General features: G+C 41.4%; 2 protein-coding genes across 5 annotated transcripts; one reads left to right on the top strand and one right to left on the bottom strand.

The window, feature by feature from the left end:
• Positions 1 to 1,167: 1,167 nt before the first annotated feature.
• On the top strand, positions 1,168 to 2,945 carry n6amt1 (N-6 adenine-specific DNA methyltransferase 1). The gene is made up of 6 exons (XM_046058647.1): positions 1,168 to 1,464; positions 1,573 to 1,659; positions 1,775 to 1,865; positions 1,962 to 2,045; positions 2,126 to 2,267; positions 2,363 to 2,945. Exons 1-6 carry the CDS (start codon positions 1,328 to 1,330, stop codon positions 2,467 to 2,469), a joined length of 648 nt encoding a protein of 215 aa, XP_045914603.1. The 5' UTR covers positions 1,168 to 1,327; the 3' UTR covers positions 2,470 to 2,945.
• gart (phosphoribosylglycinamide formyltransferase) lies at positions 2,579 to 16,658 on the bottom strand. Of its 4 annotated transcripts, none has more exons than XM_046058636.1 (24): positions 16,365 to 16,658; positions 16,063 to 16,169; positions 14,492 to 14,596; positions 14,218 to 14,367; positions 13,030 to 13,125; positions 12,741 to 12,915; positions 11,200 to 11,311; positions 10,600 to 10,668; positions 10,362 to 10,487; positions 10,141 to 10,228; positions 9,927 to 10,012; positions 9,679 to 9,847; positions 8,676 to 8,907; positions 8,211 to 8,305; positions 7,879 to 7,988; positions 7,054 to 7,252; positions 6,659 to 6,910; positions 5,597 to 5,749; positions 5,029 to 5,232; positions 4,721 to 4,879; positions 4,050 to 4,180; positions 3,489 to 3,630; positions 3,277 to 3,392; positions 2,579 to 3,203 (listed from the first exon to the last, which is right to left on the bottom strand). In XM_046058636.1, exons 4-24 carry the CDS (start codon positions 14,360 to 14,362, stop codon positions 3,006 to 3,008), a joined length of 3,057 nt encoding a protein of 1,018 aa, XP_045914592.1. In that variant the 5' UTR covers positions 14,363 to 14,367; positions 14,492 to 14,596; positions 16,063 to 16,169; positions 16,365 to 16,658; the 3' UTR covers positions 2,579 to 3,005. The 4 variants fall into 4 exon arrangements, with proteins under 4 accessions (XP_045914592.1, XP_045914584.1, XP_045914574.1 ...); XM_046058628.1 differs by having other exon boundaries at positions 16,063 to 16,174; XM_046058618.1 differs by lacking the exon at positions 14,492 to 14,596 and having other exon boundaries at positions 16,365 to 16,657.
• Positions 16,659 to 17,870: the final 1,212 nt, after the last annotated feature.

A 17,870-nucleotide genomic window follows, 5' to 3' on the forward strand; every position in this document is an offset into this window, starting at 1 on the left:
TGTGGTGTACGACACACAGAGTTTGTTGTATTTATTGTTCACATTTATTTCACCATGTTACTGATGAGGAAAACTTGAAAAATCAGAAGACAGGTCAGCAACCTTAGATATGAGAACCCTGTTCTTCTCTCACTGAGCTACACACAGACTTAGAATCAGGTTGTTTTGTTGTTGTATTTATTATTCACATTACAGACGAGAACTCTTTGAAAATCACAGGATGGATCCATGTGGTTTATCTCCATTGTAAAAACTAATGTAGTTAAAGTTACCATTGAGAGTTGGTTGTGATTTTCATTTGGATTGCATAACATTTGAACATTTGAAAAATCAAGGACCATAACTTATTACTTATTTCATCTTAGTGCTGAAAACTCAAAAAATATAAATAGTTGCACACATTAAACGGGCAAATAATTGTCTCTATGATTCTTTTTTCAGTAAGACTCAACTCTTTGTGTTCTTCAACACTTGCATAAACAGTGAACTCCTCTGAGTACATTACGACTAATAGGATAAATACATTTAATAAATATCCTGCTGCAAGTTTATGCATCATTATTGTAATCTAATAATCTATATTAAAATAACTGACGTGCGTCGTTCTGCTGCATAATGACTGTGGTATCCAATATTTGTGCATTTGACTCATAACAGTTCAAAATAGCACTGTAGCAGCAGGACAGAGGGTCAGTGACCTTCTATGGGAGAGCAGTGATTGGTGGTTATGTAGGGACTGAACCCTTCTATAGAATTTGTTTTGTTACCTCAGAATAGTACTGTGCCCTTCTATGGGTTTGACCTTTTATTTTGCAGACTCAAACCCTGCTATGGTACCTAACAGATACCTAAACATATCCTATAGAAGCTATGTTTGATGTACAGAGAGACAGAGTGGCCATCGGGCTGGGTCACTCTCCAAGCTGCTGCAGAGCTTGTTATTGATTGATGCTGAACTCCTTGATGTAATAAATTTTTATGATCAAGAACAGTGTCAAGCGGGTTTCTTCTCAACACATCATCGCAGCATTATTGTTCAGACACCACATGACTATTACAGTTTGCAAACGTATGTACTTAAAATTCAAAAGTCTGGTTGACGGAGAAGGGGTTAAGTTACGTCATGTTGACGTAAGTCGTTTATACGGAAGTGGAATGTGAATGCGCTGTCCACGGTAGCAAAAATGCAGTTTTTGTGCTGAATATTAGCGGTATTTTGGGGGAAACCTGACTCGAGCGTTAAAAATCAGCACTGGTGACAAGCCGGGAGCACGTGCAGGCGGCTAGTTAATACTAATGAGTGATATCCTGCAGCTGTGAAGTGAACATGTGCACAAGTTATCCCACGCCACTTTACTCCCACGCTGGACGAGGAGACTTCCGGGATGTTTACGAGCCGGCGGAGGACTCTTTTCTTTTGATTGACGCTCTGGAGAAAGATGCGGAGAGGCTGCAGCTGATGAGGTGAGGCAGGGCTCGCCTGTTGTACCTAAAGTGCGTCACATATTTCCTTTAGTTCACCTTGATATGCCTTGTAAATCTTTAAACCGGGTATTTCTCTGCTGTTTGTAGCCCATGTGTGTGTTTGGAGGTGGGCAGTGGCTCAGGAGTGGTGTCTGCATTTCTGGCATCAGTGGTTGGACCCTCAGCTCTGTACCTGTGAGCGACTCACTTATGAAAAGCAAACTTTCCCCCATGTGCAACCAATCAAAAAAGACAAAACACTTGTCATAGTCTAACGTTAATCTTAAATACATACGTGTTTCTCTTTCAGTTGCACTGATGTGAATCCTGCTGCAGCACAGTGCACAGCAAAGACAGCATCCTGTAACAAAGTGTCACTGCAGCCTGTCATCACATCCCTGGTGAGCTTTTATTCACATTTCAGGTATGCACATGCTTTATGAATTCTTTAAGAAGCATGTACACAAACTCATATCTAAGGGCTGTTTTCCTTTCAGGTGGAGTGTCTTCTGCCTCGCCTCAGCGGGAAAGTCGATGTCCTTCTCTTCAACCCTCCCTATGTGGTCACCCCTTCAGAAGAGGTGGTTGAGCTCCGCACAGCACTTTATCTTCATTTCAGAGACCAAGTGCGTATTATTAACAGTGTGTGCTTTTCTTCCAGGTTGGCAGCAGGGGTATAGAGGCTGCCTGGGCCGGCGGTGAGCGAGGGCGCGAGGTGACCGACAGATTCCTGCCTGTGGTAGCACAGTTGCTCTCCAGTAAAGGGTTATTTTACCTCATCACCATCGCTGAGAACGATCCGGGTGAGTTTACTGATGCCCCTTGAGATTCTTTGGAGTGCAGGAAAACATTCAGTCTGTCTGGATAAGGAGTTGTCATTTTAATTTTTTCTTACCAGAGGAGATCATCTGTTTACTGGGCAAATGTGGTTTGAGGGGAGAATCGTGCTTGTCTACAAGAGCTGGAAATGAGAGGCTGTCCGTTCTGCGCTTCCATAGGCGCTGACAAACATGGAACTGCTACTATGAAACCCGCTGAAAAAGGATTACAAGAACTTTGGTGGACTGATAAGAGTATTTCTACATTAATAAAAACAGAATTGCCACAACATGACTCCTTGCATTCACCCAGGCAGGTTTAATAATGAAGTTTCAGCTATACAGACAAAAATCCCTAATTATACTAACATACATCTGGACAGCATTACAAGTACGGCATGTAGGACCTCCATGAGTTATAGGTCAACTCTAGTGCAACTAACATTTCTCAGAAGATAAAATTGGAATGTGTTTTTTTGTTTCAAGTACGATGCTTCTTTACACAAATTTTTTGTCTATGTATCTCATGCCATGAAGGAATCTACTAAATGGACCTGACAACCTAAAAATAAGGAAAGTTTGGGGTAGTGGTAAAAGTGGTAAAGTGAATATCTTGATTTTTGTTAATGTTTTCTATAATAAAACCAGTGTTAAGTAACAGGAGTAAACTGTTAATGCTGTTTAATGAGCAATAATGTGAAGGTGAGCTGGATTTGTGTTCTTTTAATTCTGCGAGTTCGACTTCCAGATGATGTGTCCGTCCTCTCCGAGCCTAACCGCGCCGCTGGCCACCAGCTCCAGAGCGGCGGGGAAGGCTCGGTGCTCAGCCTCTCTAATTCTGTGGGACAGACTCTCTTCTGTGTCGCTGCCCAGCACGGGCACTACCTCCTGCGTGATGATGGCTCCTGCATCCACCTCTTCCTAAAACACAGTAAACCAAACTCGTTCAGCTCTTCGTTTGATGTGTGCTATTCCCATATTATGTCATACTCACCACTACAAAGTGGACTGTGCAGCCAGAAACCCGCACCCCAGCCTGAAGAGCCTGCATCTGGGCATTCACACCCTTGAAGGAGGGCAGCAGGGATGGATGGATGTTCAGTAGCTTTCCTGTGACGACAACAACAGACAAGCACACATTTCAAAAAGGCCCACCCGATCATCATATATAATGATGCAAACTTTGTCCAGACAGCTGTTTCACACCGTTCCATTTCTTGACAAAAGTTCCCGTGAGGATCCTCATGAATCCAGCCAGGCATACCAGCTCCACCCCAAATTCTTCCAGCACGCGATCAATGGTGCCGTCAAACTCTGCTCGGCTCCCGTACAGTTTGTGGTCCACCACCTGGTCCACACACACTTAGGCTTTTTATTCAGTAAAGATTTGTTCTCCATTTATACAGCCTAATCCTTTTGGTTCTCAATGTTTATTTACTTTGATTAAATGCTTGTGATGTGTCCATTATGCTTCTGGTTTAATCTCAGCAAATTCAAAACTAATAACTGTAAACTGTAATTTTGGCCATATATTTGGTGGCGGTGGATGGATGGTAAAAACAGGAGTGGATGTCATGCATGCTTTTGTATCCTCGTGGCTCAACTTCCATGTTCTTTCAACAGGTGCCAACTACAAACTTTCAATTAAAACCTGGAAAAAAAAGACCACTCTGCTTTGCTTTATCATCACTGCACTAGTTAGGCTTTTCAAATAGTGTAATACCAACAAACTAAATCATTCTTATTTTTTATATATATTATTTTTACCCGTGTCTGGATCCCAGCCAGCGATGCTCTCTTCAGTCCCTGAACTGCAGGTCTGTTGGAGATGACCACCACAATCTCTGCAGAGCTGGATGGACGCTTGGCCTGTTCGATCAGCGCCTGCAGGTTGGTGCCTGCGACAGACACACCAAAGGATGTTTAAGACCGGTCATAAGAGAAAAAAACAAGGAACTCCTTAGTAAAACTCTTGTAAGTAATAGTTCAACAGTTTGGGCTTACTGGCTTTCTTGCGGAGAAATGAGAAGATTGATACCACTCATGTACGGGAAATATGTAGCTGGAGCCAGCAGCCGTTTAGCTTAGCATAAAGACCGGAAAGGGGCAAACAGCTGGTCTGGCTCTGTTTACAAGGAACACTAAAGCTCAACATGTTATGTCTTGTTTGTTTAATCTGTGCAGAAACTGAAGCGTACAAAAAACAAATAAAGACTATTGGACTATCTTGGCCGGGACCGATTGTAATGCAGCCAGCTGGGACTCCAGGAAGCTACCAGTTACTGTGCAGAAATGAGAATGGTATCAATCTTTTAATCTAACTCTTGGCAAGAAAGCTGATACTCATCTTTCCCAGAATGTTGAATTATTCTTTTCATGGACGTAAGAGACACTCCCAACTGAAATTCTTATTTTAAAATAAATTTTAAAAAACCCACCCGTGCCAGAGATAAGAACAGCTACTCTGGTCCTCTTGCGTGGAGTGCTGCTGTCGCCATGGCAACCACCATTCTGCTTGACACCCAACTCTCCACACGACTCAGGTCCTGCATTCAGCAGGCTGTGTTTCAGATTGCGGACTGCTACAGGTTCTGCCCCTGCTCAAAAACAAAATCATTTTCACAATTTTATTTCCACTCCATAAAGAATTATATAAATCTGGGATTATCTATTTACCGCCTTTTCTTTCCAGCTATATTTCACTGTGCTGTATTCCATAAAAAGTATCAGTGTTTCAGTGTCTCACCAGGCTGCTTGTAGACCAGTGAACCCACGATCCAGGTATCTTCATGGGCTTGAAGTTGGCGCAGGACCCTCTGAGCATCCAGGGGGGAAACCACCAGCACTGCCCCCAGGCCGCAGTTGAAGGTGCGGGCCATCTCCTCCTCGCTCAGACCCCCCTCCTTGTGGAGCCAGGAGAACACTGGGGGGATGCTCCATCGAGAGGCATCTGCATCATGCAAACACCAAGTGTAAATATTAATGAGACAGGGCTGCGGTCTTATTTAACAACCACAAAGTGACCTCTACGCTAAAACAAGGGGAGGGGAACTGTGAATATTAAAACAGGGCTGTTTATTCATGTTTACATTTGCGTTGACTTCAATGTGCACATGGGTCATGCAACTATAAATCTGTTTATACAGGAAACTGTCTTCATTCCCGTTTCTCTCCCTCACACTAGGTAACCACAGCATTGCACAGCAAATGCAGCTTCATCCAGAGGCGCGCCACCTTTCCAGATTGCTGATGCAAACATCTTTAAATGCTTGTGTTGCATTTGAAGATGAAGTGTCCGTGTGCTTTCATCTCACCTAAATCGACTGCCAGCTCCTGGGGCAGCACCCGAGGGATGTTCTCCAGGAGTCCGCCCCCTGTGATGTGAGCGTAGGCTTTGACAGCACCGCTGCGAAGGATTGGCAGCAGCAGACGACTGTAGATCTTTGTTGGCGTCAGCAAAACCTCGCCTGGAAGACAGTTACCTCGCCACAGTTACAGTCAAATGGTGGGCATCAAGGGTTTATTATTTTCTTTTGATTCATCTGCTGATTATTTCGCATGTAACTGTTTGTTCTTTAAAATGTCAAAATAGTGAAAATTCCTGTTCCAATGTTCCACAGCCCAAGATGACGTCCATCATCATCATTGAGCAATATTAATAAAATATATTCGGCTTAAATCACATTTGAGAAGCTGGAACTAGGAACTATTTGACATTTATGTTAAAAAATGAAAAATGATGAATTATTGTTCTTAATTTCATGGTTACTTTTCGGCAAAAACTGACTTTTTGGCAAAAAGCAGATGATGAAGCAAGGTAAATTAAAGAAATTAAGACACTATGTGGCAAGAAGCGCCAGAGTTCATGGATCCTATTTAAAAAAACAAAAACACACCAACAAAACAACTACTGAGGCTACTGGTTGTTTGGGAATGTCTATGCAAAATACGTTCAAACAAGACTACTAACAGTCTACAGACATGCTGTTCCTAAGCAGTGCTTTGAACTAAATGCTAATATTCAGTCCTAACATGTTGATGTTAAGCCTCGTCTTTTGTTCATTATGTTTAGCAGGTGTAATGTTAGTTTAGTTTATTTATGATTAGCAATACTTAGTTTAGCTTGTTAGCAAGCTAGATACATTTTTTAAATAACCTTGTGGTGACAGGTATCATGCTGATGTTATGCAGGAATGGTTAATATGTTCTTAGGGCATTAGCATGCCGACATTTGCTGATTACCCAAAGTACAGCTGAGGCTGATGCGAATGTCAGTTTTGCATGAATGTCTGCTAGCGTAGCTCAAAATAGAAAACTCTTCTTGTTAAGCATATTCTTTCTGTACATACAATAATTTCCCATCAACAAATACTCACCGACAGTCTGTCCTGACTTGCCAAAAGGAGCAGGGGAGCTGTAGCTGAGGGTGGCCCTCTCCAGGACTTTGCGGACCAGGCTGAAGCCGTTGCTGTGGACCCCAGAGGAGGCCATCCCGATCAGCAGGTCCCCCTCGGCGATGTCCCCCAGCCTGGGCAGCAGGGCTCCACGCTCCGCAGCTCCAACGCAGAACCCGGCCAGGTCGTACTCTCCTGGAGCGTAGACACCGGGCATTTCTGCTGTCTCGCCACCTGGACATGGGACACAAAAAGATAAAATATGGCATCAAGAAGGGAAGTCTAGATCACAGGAGGTAATACAAGACCTCTTTCTGAGTAGAGAAGCCAAAATACAAATAAACACACTATTCATCTCGTATATATCTCTGTCTCACCCAGCAGAGCGCAGCCGGCCATCTCGCAGGCCTTAGCGATGCCGCCAACCACCGTGGCGGCCACATCCACATCCAGGCTGCCGCACGAGAAGTAGTCAAGGAAGAAGAGTGGCTCGGCGCCCTGAGCCAGCACATCATTCACGCACATGGCCACCAGGTCCTGACCCAGGCCGCCATGCTGGCCGCACGCCTGCGCAATCTGATGACAAATTAAACTGGTGAACATTAAAGCTGCATGAGAAAAGACTTCTGTTAAATACAATGATTAGTTTTACGACACAATGGGGGCTGCAACAGAGAAGAGATTGATATTTTGCTGGATATTTGAAATTCAATTGTCAGGTATGATCATCTGAGGGACGTTTCAGCACCTCGACGAATTAAAAACTGAAGTGCAAAATTCAAAAAATGCACTCTGGAGTCGCTGAACATGCTTCCTAGTGTACATGAAATAATCCTGGATCTTTTCACACTTAAAATTAATGAAATCTGTCTCTCTGTTCAGGGGTTTTAAGCAGCCTGAGTCTAAGCCTTTGAATCCGTCTACAGATAAGCATATATCCCTCGCTGCTTCATTAGTTCTGAGCCAAATATGGACCCAATTTTAAATAGCAATTTCTTGGCCGATCTCACATCTTTCAAAGCCAATTTGGAGTGAGTCGATGTTTTAGTGCCTTCATTTGATTCTCATTTTTTCCAGGACTTTTACAAAGGGTGACACATATTCTCAATGTATGGCTCACATCAAACAGTGATCATGAACATTGCTAGAGATCTGCCATATTGTCCTCCAAAAAAAGGGGGATGAAGAAATTAAGGTCCCACCTTCAGTTTGGTCCCCACTCCGTCCGTCCCAGATACCAGGATCGGGTCCACAAAACCTGCTGCCTTCAGGTCAAACAGCCCAGCAAAGCCTCCCAGCTCTGCGTTGCACCCTGGTGAAAACCAAAAACAATTACAGTCATGGTTACTGTTTCATCTGTTCTAATTTAAAGTGTTTGAGGTAAGTTCAGAAGCCCTAATACAAACAATCAAAAACACAGTTGTTTGACATGACATTTATCGCTGAAAGATACAAGCATCTAATTATTATCTAGATGTACTAGAAAGTATTTTCTCGCTCTGTCTTTAGTTTTTGTACACAAGAAAGAAGTTACCAGCGCGGGAAGTTGCCTTGGCCAGAGGCTTGATCATGTCCACCAGCTTGTTGCCTGCAGCGATGTCCACACCGCTGTCCTTATAGGTCAGACCTCTGTCAGAGACACAGTGAAGTACCGGTCACTCAACTGATGAGCTGTGACGGTTATTCTCAGTGTTATATCACACCTGTCTACAGCTGAAGCTACAATACGTCTTAAGAGGGAGGCTTCAAAGTGTTAAAATCAGCAGGTTTCCGCTTGTGGATTAAGAGATGTTAAGTGTATGTGCAAATATAATGATTTGCTTGGTAATTTAAATAAATACTGGGACACAGGTACATCCAAAGTGAAGTTTATTATTCATTTAGATATACAGTACAGAAATAAACTTTAAAAAACTACAAAAAAGTAATGGGTACAAACACAATTCAAAAAAACAAGGAATGTTCTAGTGTTTTTATCTTGTACTACTTTCACACACACCTGTGTTGGTTCAGGTGGGTGATGGCCCGGTGGCCGATGTCGCGGCGGTACACGGCGCCCGGGAAGCCCACGGCCGCCACGCCCTGATTGGCCACCTGCAGGGCCAAGTCCAGGGACGGCCTGACTGCTGTAACAGTCAGGACCCGCCCGCCGCTGGACACCACACCTCCTTCCTTCAGGGCGGTGCCAGCGTGGAAAACCTGCAGCCCCATGTCCTGAACTTGAGACAAGCCTGAGGATCAACAGAGGTGTCTTTTCAGCACAAGATGATATATGATTATAACAACTGTAAAATTATTCTTATGGTATCTTCTTAGGTTTTTCCCCTAGTTCTTCACAGTGAAAGCTGGTAAAGTATAGGTGTAGCCTTCAGCTCATTAATTCTGTGCCCCCTCTTGAATTGCTGTTCACCAGTCTTTTCTGATGGGTCAAAGTCAAAAATGTTCAAATCCTAGACAAATGAATCCATGAATGAATGAATGCATACATGACTATATGTGCTACATACATAGGCTACATAAAAAGTTCAATATATCAAAAGTATATATTATATTATAATATTACATATTTTGATAATGAGCCTATTATTATAATATCTTGCTGCCATTTGTTGTTATAGTATCTTTCATATTTTGATTGTAATTTTTCAATTCTATATAGGCCTATTCATACTGAAAATCAAGATGAAACAAATGTTTGCAAATATGGATATTTTACATTCTAAACATTTAATTATAGATTGCATTTCTGCTTCTACTTTTTCCCAAGGAAACAAAAATGCACATCTAGAAGAAATAAAGAAACCAGGCCTTTCCAAAAGTTTTATTTGTATTGGGTTATATATTTTAATTCAGCCTGGCAGACAGTGTCAAAGGGCAGTTGCAGGATTTAAGACCGTTCAAACAGGACTCCCTTCTACTATAAAGTCAAGGCCTAATGATTAAAGCTTAAAAAAGTTCATTTATCTCTAATGGCTAACCCTGCGCTGCAGCATCATGTGTACCTGTGATCTCCACTCCTTTCTTGTAGGAGCCCGGGTAACCAGCGCTGGCCATGACCACAGTGACTGCAGAGCTGTCCTGGTGCCACATGGGGGCACTGGAGGCCAGTTTGCCATTCATGGTGTTCAAGATCACTTCATACAGGTCGCTCTTCAGGAGTGGCAGTAGCACCTGCGAGAGTGACAGCAGATAATTAGTTTTTACCTTATGAGAAGATGCAGGGACAGATGACAGTTGAAAAGGAACCCACCTGACACTCGGGGTCTCCAAACCGACAGTTGAACTCAAGGACTTTCGGCCCCTGCTTGGTCAACATCAGCCCTGCATACAGCACGCCTGGAAAATAAGAAAAGAGAAATTCTGTGATAAGTCTCAGGCTCATAAATCGGAAGCCAGAAACTCATTGCAAACATAAAAACAGATGCAGGGGAGCCATCTGACTCCAGTAGAGAGGGAACACTCGCCCACATAAGGAGCACCCTCCTCCCTCATCCCGTCCACAGTCTTCTGAAGGACTGTCTCTCTGATCTGCTGCAGCATCTCCTGGCTCACCTGCACAGGATTGAGAGACAACGGCATAGTCACGAGCAGACACATGTGGACTGTTCCTATAATCCTAAAAAAAAATATGGTCTCCAACAAAACTTAGAAGAGAACTAGTCTGGGAGGAAGAGGAAGTGTGTACCTGAGGCGTGGGGCAGTAGGCCCCCATGCCGCCAGTGTTTGGCCCCAGGTCGCCATCCTGCAGCCGCTTGTGATCCTGTGCTGGAGGCATCGGAGACACCGAGGAGCCATCGCTGAAACACAGACACTACAAGACGAGGTGAAGGAGGATTAACGCTCTGTCAATCTTCTGTTAACGCACACCTTAAGGTAAAGTGGTTCAATTCTGTTATGGATCTCATTAAAAATGTTCTACTCACAGACACTTCCTCTCCCTCAAGCATCTCTTCAACCACCACAGTCTCCCCGGCAGACCCAAAGGCCCTGTCCTGCAACACACAGTTTTACTTTTGATCAAGAAACTAAAATAAAAAATCTGGAAAAATCCTTAAAGAGCCGAACACATCTCCCCAACATCTGAGACTCAGGCAGATTTTATTCCACTGACCAACCAGGTAACTCGAGCCCTGAGGCTGCAGCACAGCACATATTTTATTTTATTTTAGGAGACTACAAAAATAATAAATAAATAAAATGAATTGTTGGCTAGAAAATAATATTCAGTGCAGAATTGAGTTATTATGTCTAAACTCCAGCCAACAAAAGAGAGTGGTTGGTTTGAATCCACAGACTGGTTGGGAGAAACTTAAATACAGTTTGAGCCTAGAAACATACTGGCTGTCCAGACGGTGTCTCTAGTGGGACTGATCTGTGGTCAGCTGCCATATCTTAATGTGTGGTTGAATGATGAACCAAACATTTCAGCTAAACACTGCAAGGCATTTTCTTTCCCCTCTTGCCAATTTAATGACCAAGGATCAACAATCACACACACACACACACGTCCAATAGTCCCATACCTTCATGATGTCCATCACAGCCTGACAGGCCTCGTCCTGGTCTTTTGCCACAATGACTCCCTTCCCTGCTGCCAGCCCGCTGGCCTTTACTACCAATGCTGGAAAGTCGGCCCTGGAGAGCCCAAAACAGTAAAATGAACGTCAGTAATATGCAGTAAGCTTAATCTACAGAAAACACATCTGGAACAGATGTCGCATCGCCGATATGGACCATAATATGTTGGTTTTTTTGTGGACCATTTAACATTTGCAGAACACAGTATTGTTTGGGAATGTGTTTGGGATCCATATGGATGAAGGCTGACAGAATGTGGCAGCTGTTGTTCTGCCCAAGATGGTTTATATGACCAAAGAAATGACTTTCTCTCAGTATAAAAGCTTTTTTCCTCTGCTTTGTCTGTAAAAGTTACAACTCTGTTTATGGCGGATCGGTTTCTGTGACTTCTTTGAGGGCACTCTTGTAAGAAATCATCACATTTTAGTTCATTAGCTCATGAAACCATCTGAGAAACAAAAGATTTCATTTTCTATTATGGAGGAAGTTGTGTTTAATGGCTCCAAAACTTTCCTGCTGAAAATCAAAACGTCAAAAAGTTATTTTCTTGCCATAAAACAATACACTTCAGTTTGGAGTTTAGCACTTTCCCCCTCTGCTTATTACCTCATTTATTAATTAGCTTTAAAAAGGATAATGTTTTCAAAAAATAGTTAATTGATTAATAAATTATAATGATCAATTACCAAAGTAATTTGATAAATATTGACATTTCTGCCTGGCAGAGACAGATGCAGTATAACTACCTTGTGTCTCGTTGCCGTGCTCAGTCTTGGCATCGTGTAAACTGTCTTCAGCAGCCTCACCTGAGTTTGCCTCTTCCTCACACAGTTTATTCCTCCTACACAGCTGTTTTTGTGTCAGTTAATTATTGTGTTACAACCTATATTTTGAATTTATGATCATAAGCACCTGTTTTGCATTATAGTTTATTCGTACACCTGACGACAAGTCAGAATTGATGCTGTTTTAAAGGCAAAGGGGTGGCACACCAAATATTGTACTGTCTCTTTATAAAATATAAGCGCTCTCTTCTTCGGTGTGGTGTGCTGGGCGGGGGCGCTCGCCCATCTGACAGGAACAGACACAATAAACTGACTACAAAGGTGAGGTCCATCATTGGCATCACACAGGACTGAGTCGAGCAGGTGGTGTAGGTGAGGATGCTGAGAAAAATGAATGTTATTATGAACAATGACATGCAGCCACTTCATGCCTTAGAGGTGTTTCGGCAGAGCGCTCTCAGTGACAGGGTGATCCCAACAAAATGTAAGACTGAAAGGGATCCTGGATCAGTCTTTTTAATGTGAAATAACTGCACTGGTATTTTATTGTTGTATTCGAAGATATTTTTGAAATGTATGTGAAATTGGCCATTGTGGTGCATAATTCTTTTTAATCATGTATTTATTTTTATCTATCCATCTATGACCATAAAATACACTCTTCCACAGATAGAAGCGTCGTGTCTGTCTACTGTACTGACGTGCGGATGAAGCTGCAGGCGTCCTGGGGGTCCATGAAGGAGCCATAGCGGGCGGTGGGGATGCCGTGGCGCTCCATGAAGGCCTTGGAAAAGCTTTTGCTGGCCTCCAACTGAGCCGCTTTGGCAGACGGGCCAAAACAGGGCACCCCGGCCGCCGTCAGGTCGTCTACAATACCTGGAAGATGCGTTAAAGTTGAGGGCAAGAGACTAAGGAGAAAGATACCCCCTTGCTCATAAAATCCTATAATATAAAATGAAGAAAAGAGTTAATGTAATGTAGCTCACTTACCTGCTGCTAGTGGCAGCTCAGGGCCCACTACAACCAGCCCCACATGATGATCCTTACAGAACTGAGCCAAGATGGTGTGGTTGCTCACAGAAACCTCTGCACGGACAAAAACACAGCGAGACAGAGGCTCATTTACAGTCTTCAGCTGCCTGATGCTTTAATCATCATGGCCTATTTGACATGCTATTAAAGCTAATTATGTCATTAATTCAATCAATGCAATAATTCAGACATATCTATGTGAACGTATCTAGTGCTACATTCATTAAAACATAAAGCTCAAACTTTCCAGAGGGAGTTTGGTGTAAAAGGAAAATGTTTATATTGCATTTCTCTTTGAGTTTAAAAGGCACTTATGGCTATCACTTCTTTCTTCGATATGAGAATATATTTAAATAATGATTGTAGTGCAGTAATGATTCATCGTATCATTGGTTAGTATAATTAGTGGTTATTATTTGTTGTTTAAAAAAGGGACAAACTGACAATCTGGGAAAGTTGTTTATTCGCTTTGTTGCAGAGTTAGATAAGACGATGGACACCGCTGGTGCCAGGAGACGCTTAGCTTAGCATAAAGACTGGAATCAGGGACAAACAGCTAGCTCGGCTTTGTCCCAAAGGTGACAAAGTCCACTTACCAGCACCACTAAACAGCATGTTACACCTTTTTAATCTGTAACAACAACAACTGTTAGTGTAAAAACAACATTTTGGGTTGCAAGATTTGTTACCTTCGGACAGAGCTAGGCTAGCCATTTGCCTGTTTACAGTCTTTATGCTAAACTATGCAAACCAGCTGTTGGCTGTAGCTTCATATTATATCAAAATATTCCTTTAAGTTATATTTTAAGCAAATAAGCCAAGAAATTCACAGATTTATGCTATACTTCATACTAGTTTTTGTATTCTCCCAGGACAACAAACAAATATCTCTGGGTTTTAGACTGTTGGGTCAGACAAACATGAAACTTGAATGTTAGCTTGGGCTCTGGGAATTTGTGATGGGCACATTTTATAATTCTCTGATATTTTAATGGACTGTTAATTGAACCTTGTAATGTTCTACTATACACCACATTTTATAAATAGAAATGTAATAAACTTCAAGGTGTAATAAACTGTTTCATTTTTATTTCTTCATTTTTATTTTTTTACACTGAACCAAAGAGACTTTGTGTTTGTATTTACCAGAGTTGCTGATCTTCCCACAGCTGGCCGTGCCTGCGTTACCCGGGGCCACAAGGACTTGCTGAATCTGCGGCGACTGGGCCAGCTTCCAGGCCAGCACGTGCTCCCGTCCACCACTGCCAACCACCAGCACCCTCTCTGCCATCGTACCTGAGTGACCAGGAAATGACAAACCCCAGCATGTAGCATTACAACCACTTCACTCCTTCAAGGCTATTCGACAGAACAGCCTTTTCATCACAAAGTACCCATTTAATTGCATGCAAAGATTGACCTATAACGAAAGGAGTTCCCTAAGCTGTGAGGAAGCGTTGACCTTTCCTGGAGGCCTGGGCTCTTATATTATCTCACAATGCCACGCGAACACGGATCCAATCAACTAGAACAAAAACACAAGTCAACAATTAAACGGCATGGTCACCAGGCAAGGCAACTGCAAACAGGGGCTCATTTGCATGGAAAAACAAAGCCATTACACAGTAAACCACTCGCCTTAGCCTCATTTTGGCAGTGTAGTAATTTGGCTGTCTCGCTCTCTTTGGGTGTTTCACTGACTGAACGCAATGACTGGATCGCATTTTTATTTCTTTTAAGAAAGTATTTCTTTAATTATTTGCACATTTGAGAGATATACTGAAGCAAGTAAAGACCTTCTCTTATTCTGATTATGATTTTTGCAACCATCTAAAGTCTTTTTTTAAAATTATAATTAACTGTACGGTTAATTAACTTAACTGTTAACTGTTGAGGGCATTTCACAATGTTCTTATCTGAAGGAAAACATGATATACAGCATCACAGTGTCCCTCATATTGCCACACATTTGGATCAATTTAATCTCGTCACTGGGATAAAAACCTGAATAGTTTGGCTGGTTTTGGAGTTTTTTGTGTGGTCCTGAACTTCCCAAATTAGAAGACAAAAAGACTCACTAAATTCACTTTTATGCAAAAAATGTCCTAATTTCTACTTTTATCGCTAAGATTGTACACAAGCTTACATGAAAACAGCCGAAAAGAAACGGCAAAGACTTCTGTTCACTCTTCCAATGCCATCAACTCAAACAAACCGGGGTCAGAGTTCAAACCATCCCAATCCGCAGTGGTCTAAAACCTATGACTTGGAACTCTGAGGATTGTGTAGTTGCATGGTTTTTTCTATAGTAAAGACCTGTGTGCAGATACATCGTCTTAATAGCTGGAATGAACACTAGTGGGAACAGACACAGCACAAAGGGGCGAGTGTTGCACAGTGGATGCACATGTTCCATAATTAGTCAAACCACTGGCTTTGATTGAAAAATCACTCCGCTCATGTGACTCACATGTCAGAGAGCAAATCAAACACATGAGTCTGACAATACACTATTTTAAACATCCCTTAAAGAAACATATGCTATATAATTTTATTGTACTTTTAAAATGTTCCTTTTCTTATCATCTGTGTATTACTGCATTCTTGCACATTTAACTAAAATTAGAGGATCAATAAGCTACTAAAAATCACACTTTACTGCAGTAAACTTGAAATCAGAAGTTAATACAAGCATTTAACTCTCAGTATGTATCATCAATATGTCTGCACATACAATTACAATGTGTGTACAGTATATGTACACACAATTATTCTGCAGCTTAACCAGAGAGATGATGTAATGAAGCAGTCTAATCCCAAATTTCAACAAGGTAATTATTTAATTCATCTATTACGGTAACGGTTTTCTGTACAAACTGTTTAAGCACAAGTTAAATGCATCTATTCTGCTTTTGCATGAAAATAATAACAGTTATGGCTTTGATATGATTGAGAACTTTAGCACATAAAGCACGCTATTCTGACACTCACCTGTGTGTGTAAAGTGGATATGATAAGCAGGAAATAGCCGGAGCCCAGTCGGTTCAGGACAGCAGAACTCAGAAGCGTCTCCTCTGCTCTCAACCTGCCGACTGACCCTGTACTGGATGCAAAGTGTGTTATCACGCCACATACACGCGCACACACACTCATTACATACAGCACGTGGATCCAATAAAACGCCATGGTGTACTACAGCGAGTTAGCTGTTAGCAAAGTTAGCTAAAAGTGCCGAATAAATGTCATATTCGTGAATGTTTGCTGTTTCCTTCATGTGCGTATCTATTTCTTACCTTTATCTGCTGCTCAAAGCTTCTTTTTGCCAAGTTTTGGGATTTTTCAACTTCCTAGGGGTGTAACTGCCGAGTGCATCATGGGAATTGTAGTTGATCAGCGATGTTGTCCTCCTATGGTCCTGCTAAAGTTGCATCCTCACCTCAGTTTTTGTTTTTTGTTTTTTTTTAAATGTGTGTGTTTATCTCTTCTTGTGGCACAATATAATTTTTTAAAATACATTTCGTTTATTTACAAAGAAAATAAGAGCCAATGCTGCTTTTGAGGTTAAATGTGTCTGCTAGTTTCATTGCAAATAGTCAAAATAAATCAGTAGTGGAGGAGGTATTCGAACATTCAGGAAAGTACTAGTACCACACAATTAAAAAAAAACACGTTTGTTTTGGAAATAAAATTACTGCATTTAAAATGTTATTTAAGTAAAAATATATAATATAATCAGGTAAATTAACTTAAAGTATTAAAAGTAAAAGTACTCAATGCGGAAAAACACTATATTATATCATTAGATTATTATCACTCATGCCTTTATGTAAAAGCAGAATTTAACACTGTATTGGGTTGGAGTTGGGTTGTGTTGGAGCTACTTTAACTCTTTTGTATAGGACTGCCACTAATGATTATTTTATCAATTCATGGATTGATCGTTTAGTTTGTAAAGAAATCTGAAAATAGTGATAAATAGGGATAAATTCGAGTCCAAAAAATATTCACAGTGCTTTGTTTTGTCCAACCAATAGTCCAAACCTCAACATTATTAAAAGATAAAGTAATTAATAGAAAAAGCAGCAAATTCTCATATATGAGAAGCTGGGACCATAACATGTTTTTTCTTGACTTTAATGGGCAAGTCATGCTGTCAGTTAATTTTCGGTCAATCAATTCAATCAGCTAATCATTTCAGCTGTAGTTTCTTATTTTCATATGTTTTGAATGCAGAAATCTTAATTTGTAAAGTAACTAGTAACTAAAGCTGTCCTGTTGAATTGTAGTAGAGTAAATGTAGAGTAGAATGAGAAAAAAATACTCAAGTGAAGTACAAGTATTTACAGCTATTGCTTTGCAGATTACATAGTAAAGAGATGGTTATATGCTCCATTTCATGTTCAAAATCCTATTTAGGGGTTGTAGCAAAACAGGTTTACATGGTTTAATTTTCAAAAAACACCATATTTTTTTTGTCATACTGCACATTGCTGCAGCTCCTCTTTTCACCCTGTGTGTTGAAGGCTTCATTTTCCCGATGGAGTGATACATCTTGTCTCTAAATGAACTTTGTTGGGAGTTGCACATGCGCAGTTCCTAATTAAGGACTACTAGCCAATCAGAAGCAGAGAAAGGCGGGTCAGCGAAAATACAGTAAACAGCTTCGATTCAACTGTAGGCTACATGTTGCCGACCAGGTTGGCAACATGGACTGGAGCAAGAGTTTCAGAGTGGTGAGTTATTAATCTGTAACAAAAGTATCTTTCATCCATAAAGTTTTAACTGAGCTCTGTCTCTAT

This window comes from Micropterus dolomieu, linkage group LG01 (assembly GCF_021292245.1).
Source record: "Micropterus dolomieu isolate WLL.071019.BEF.003 ecotype Adirondacks linkage group LG01, ASM2129224v1, whole genome shotgun sequence".
NCBI lineage: Eukaryota > Metazoa > Chordata > Actinopteri > Centrarchiformes > Centrarchidae > Micropterus > Micropterus dolomieu.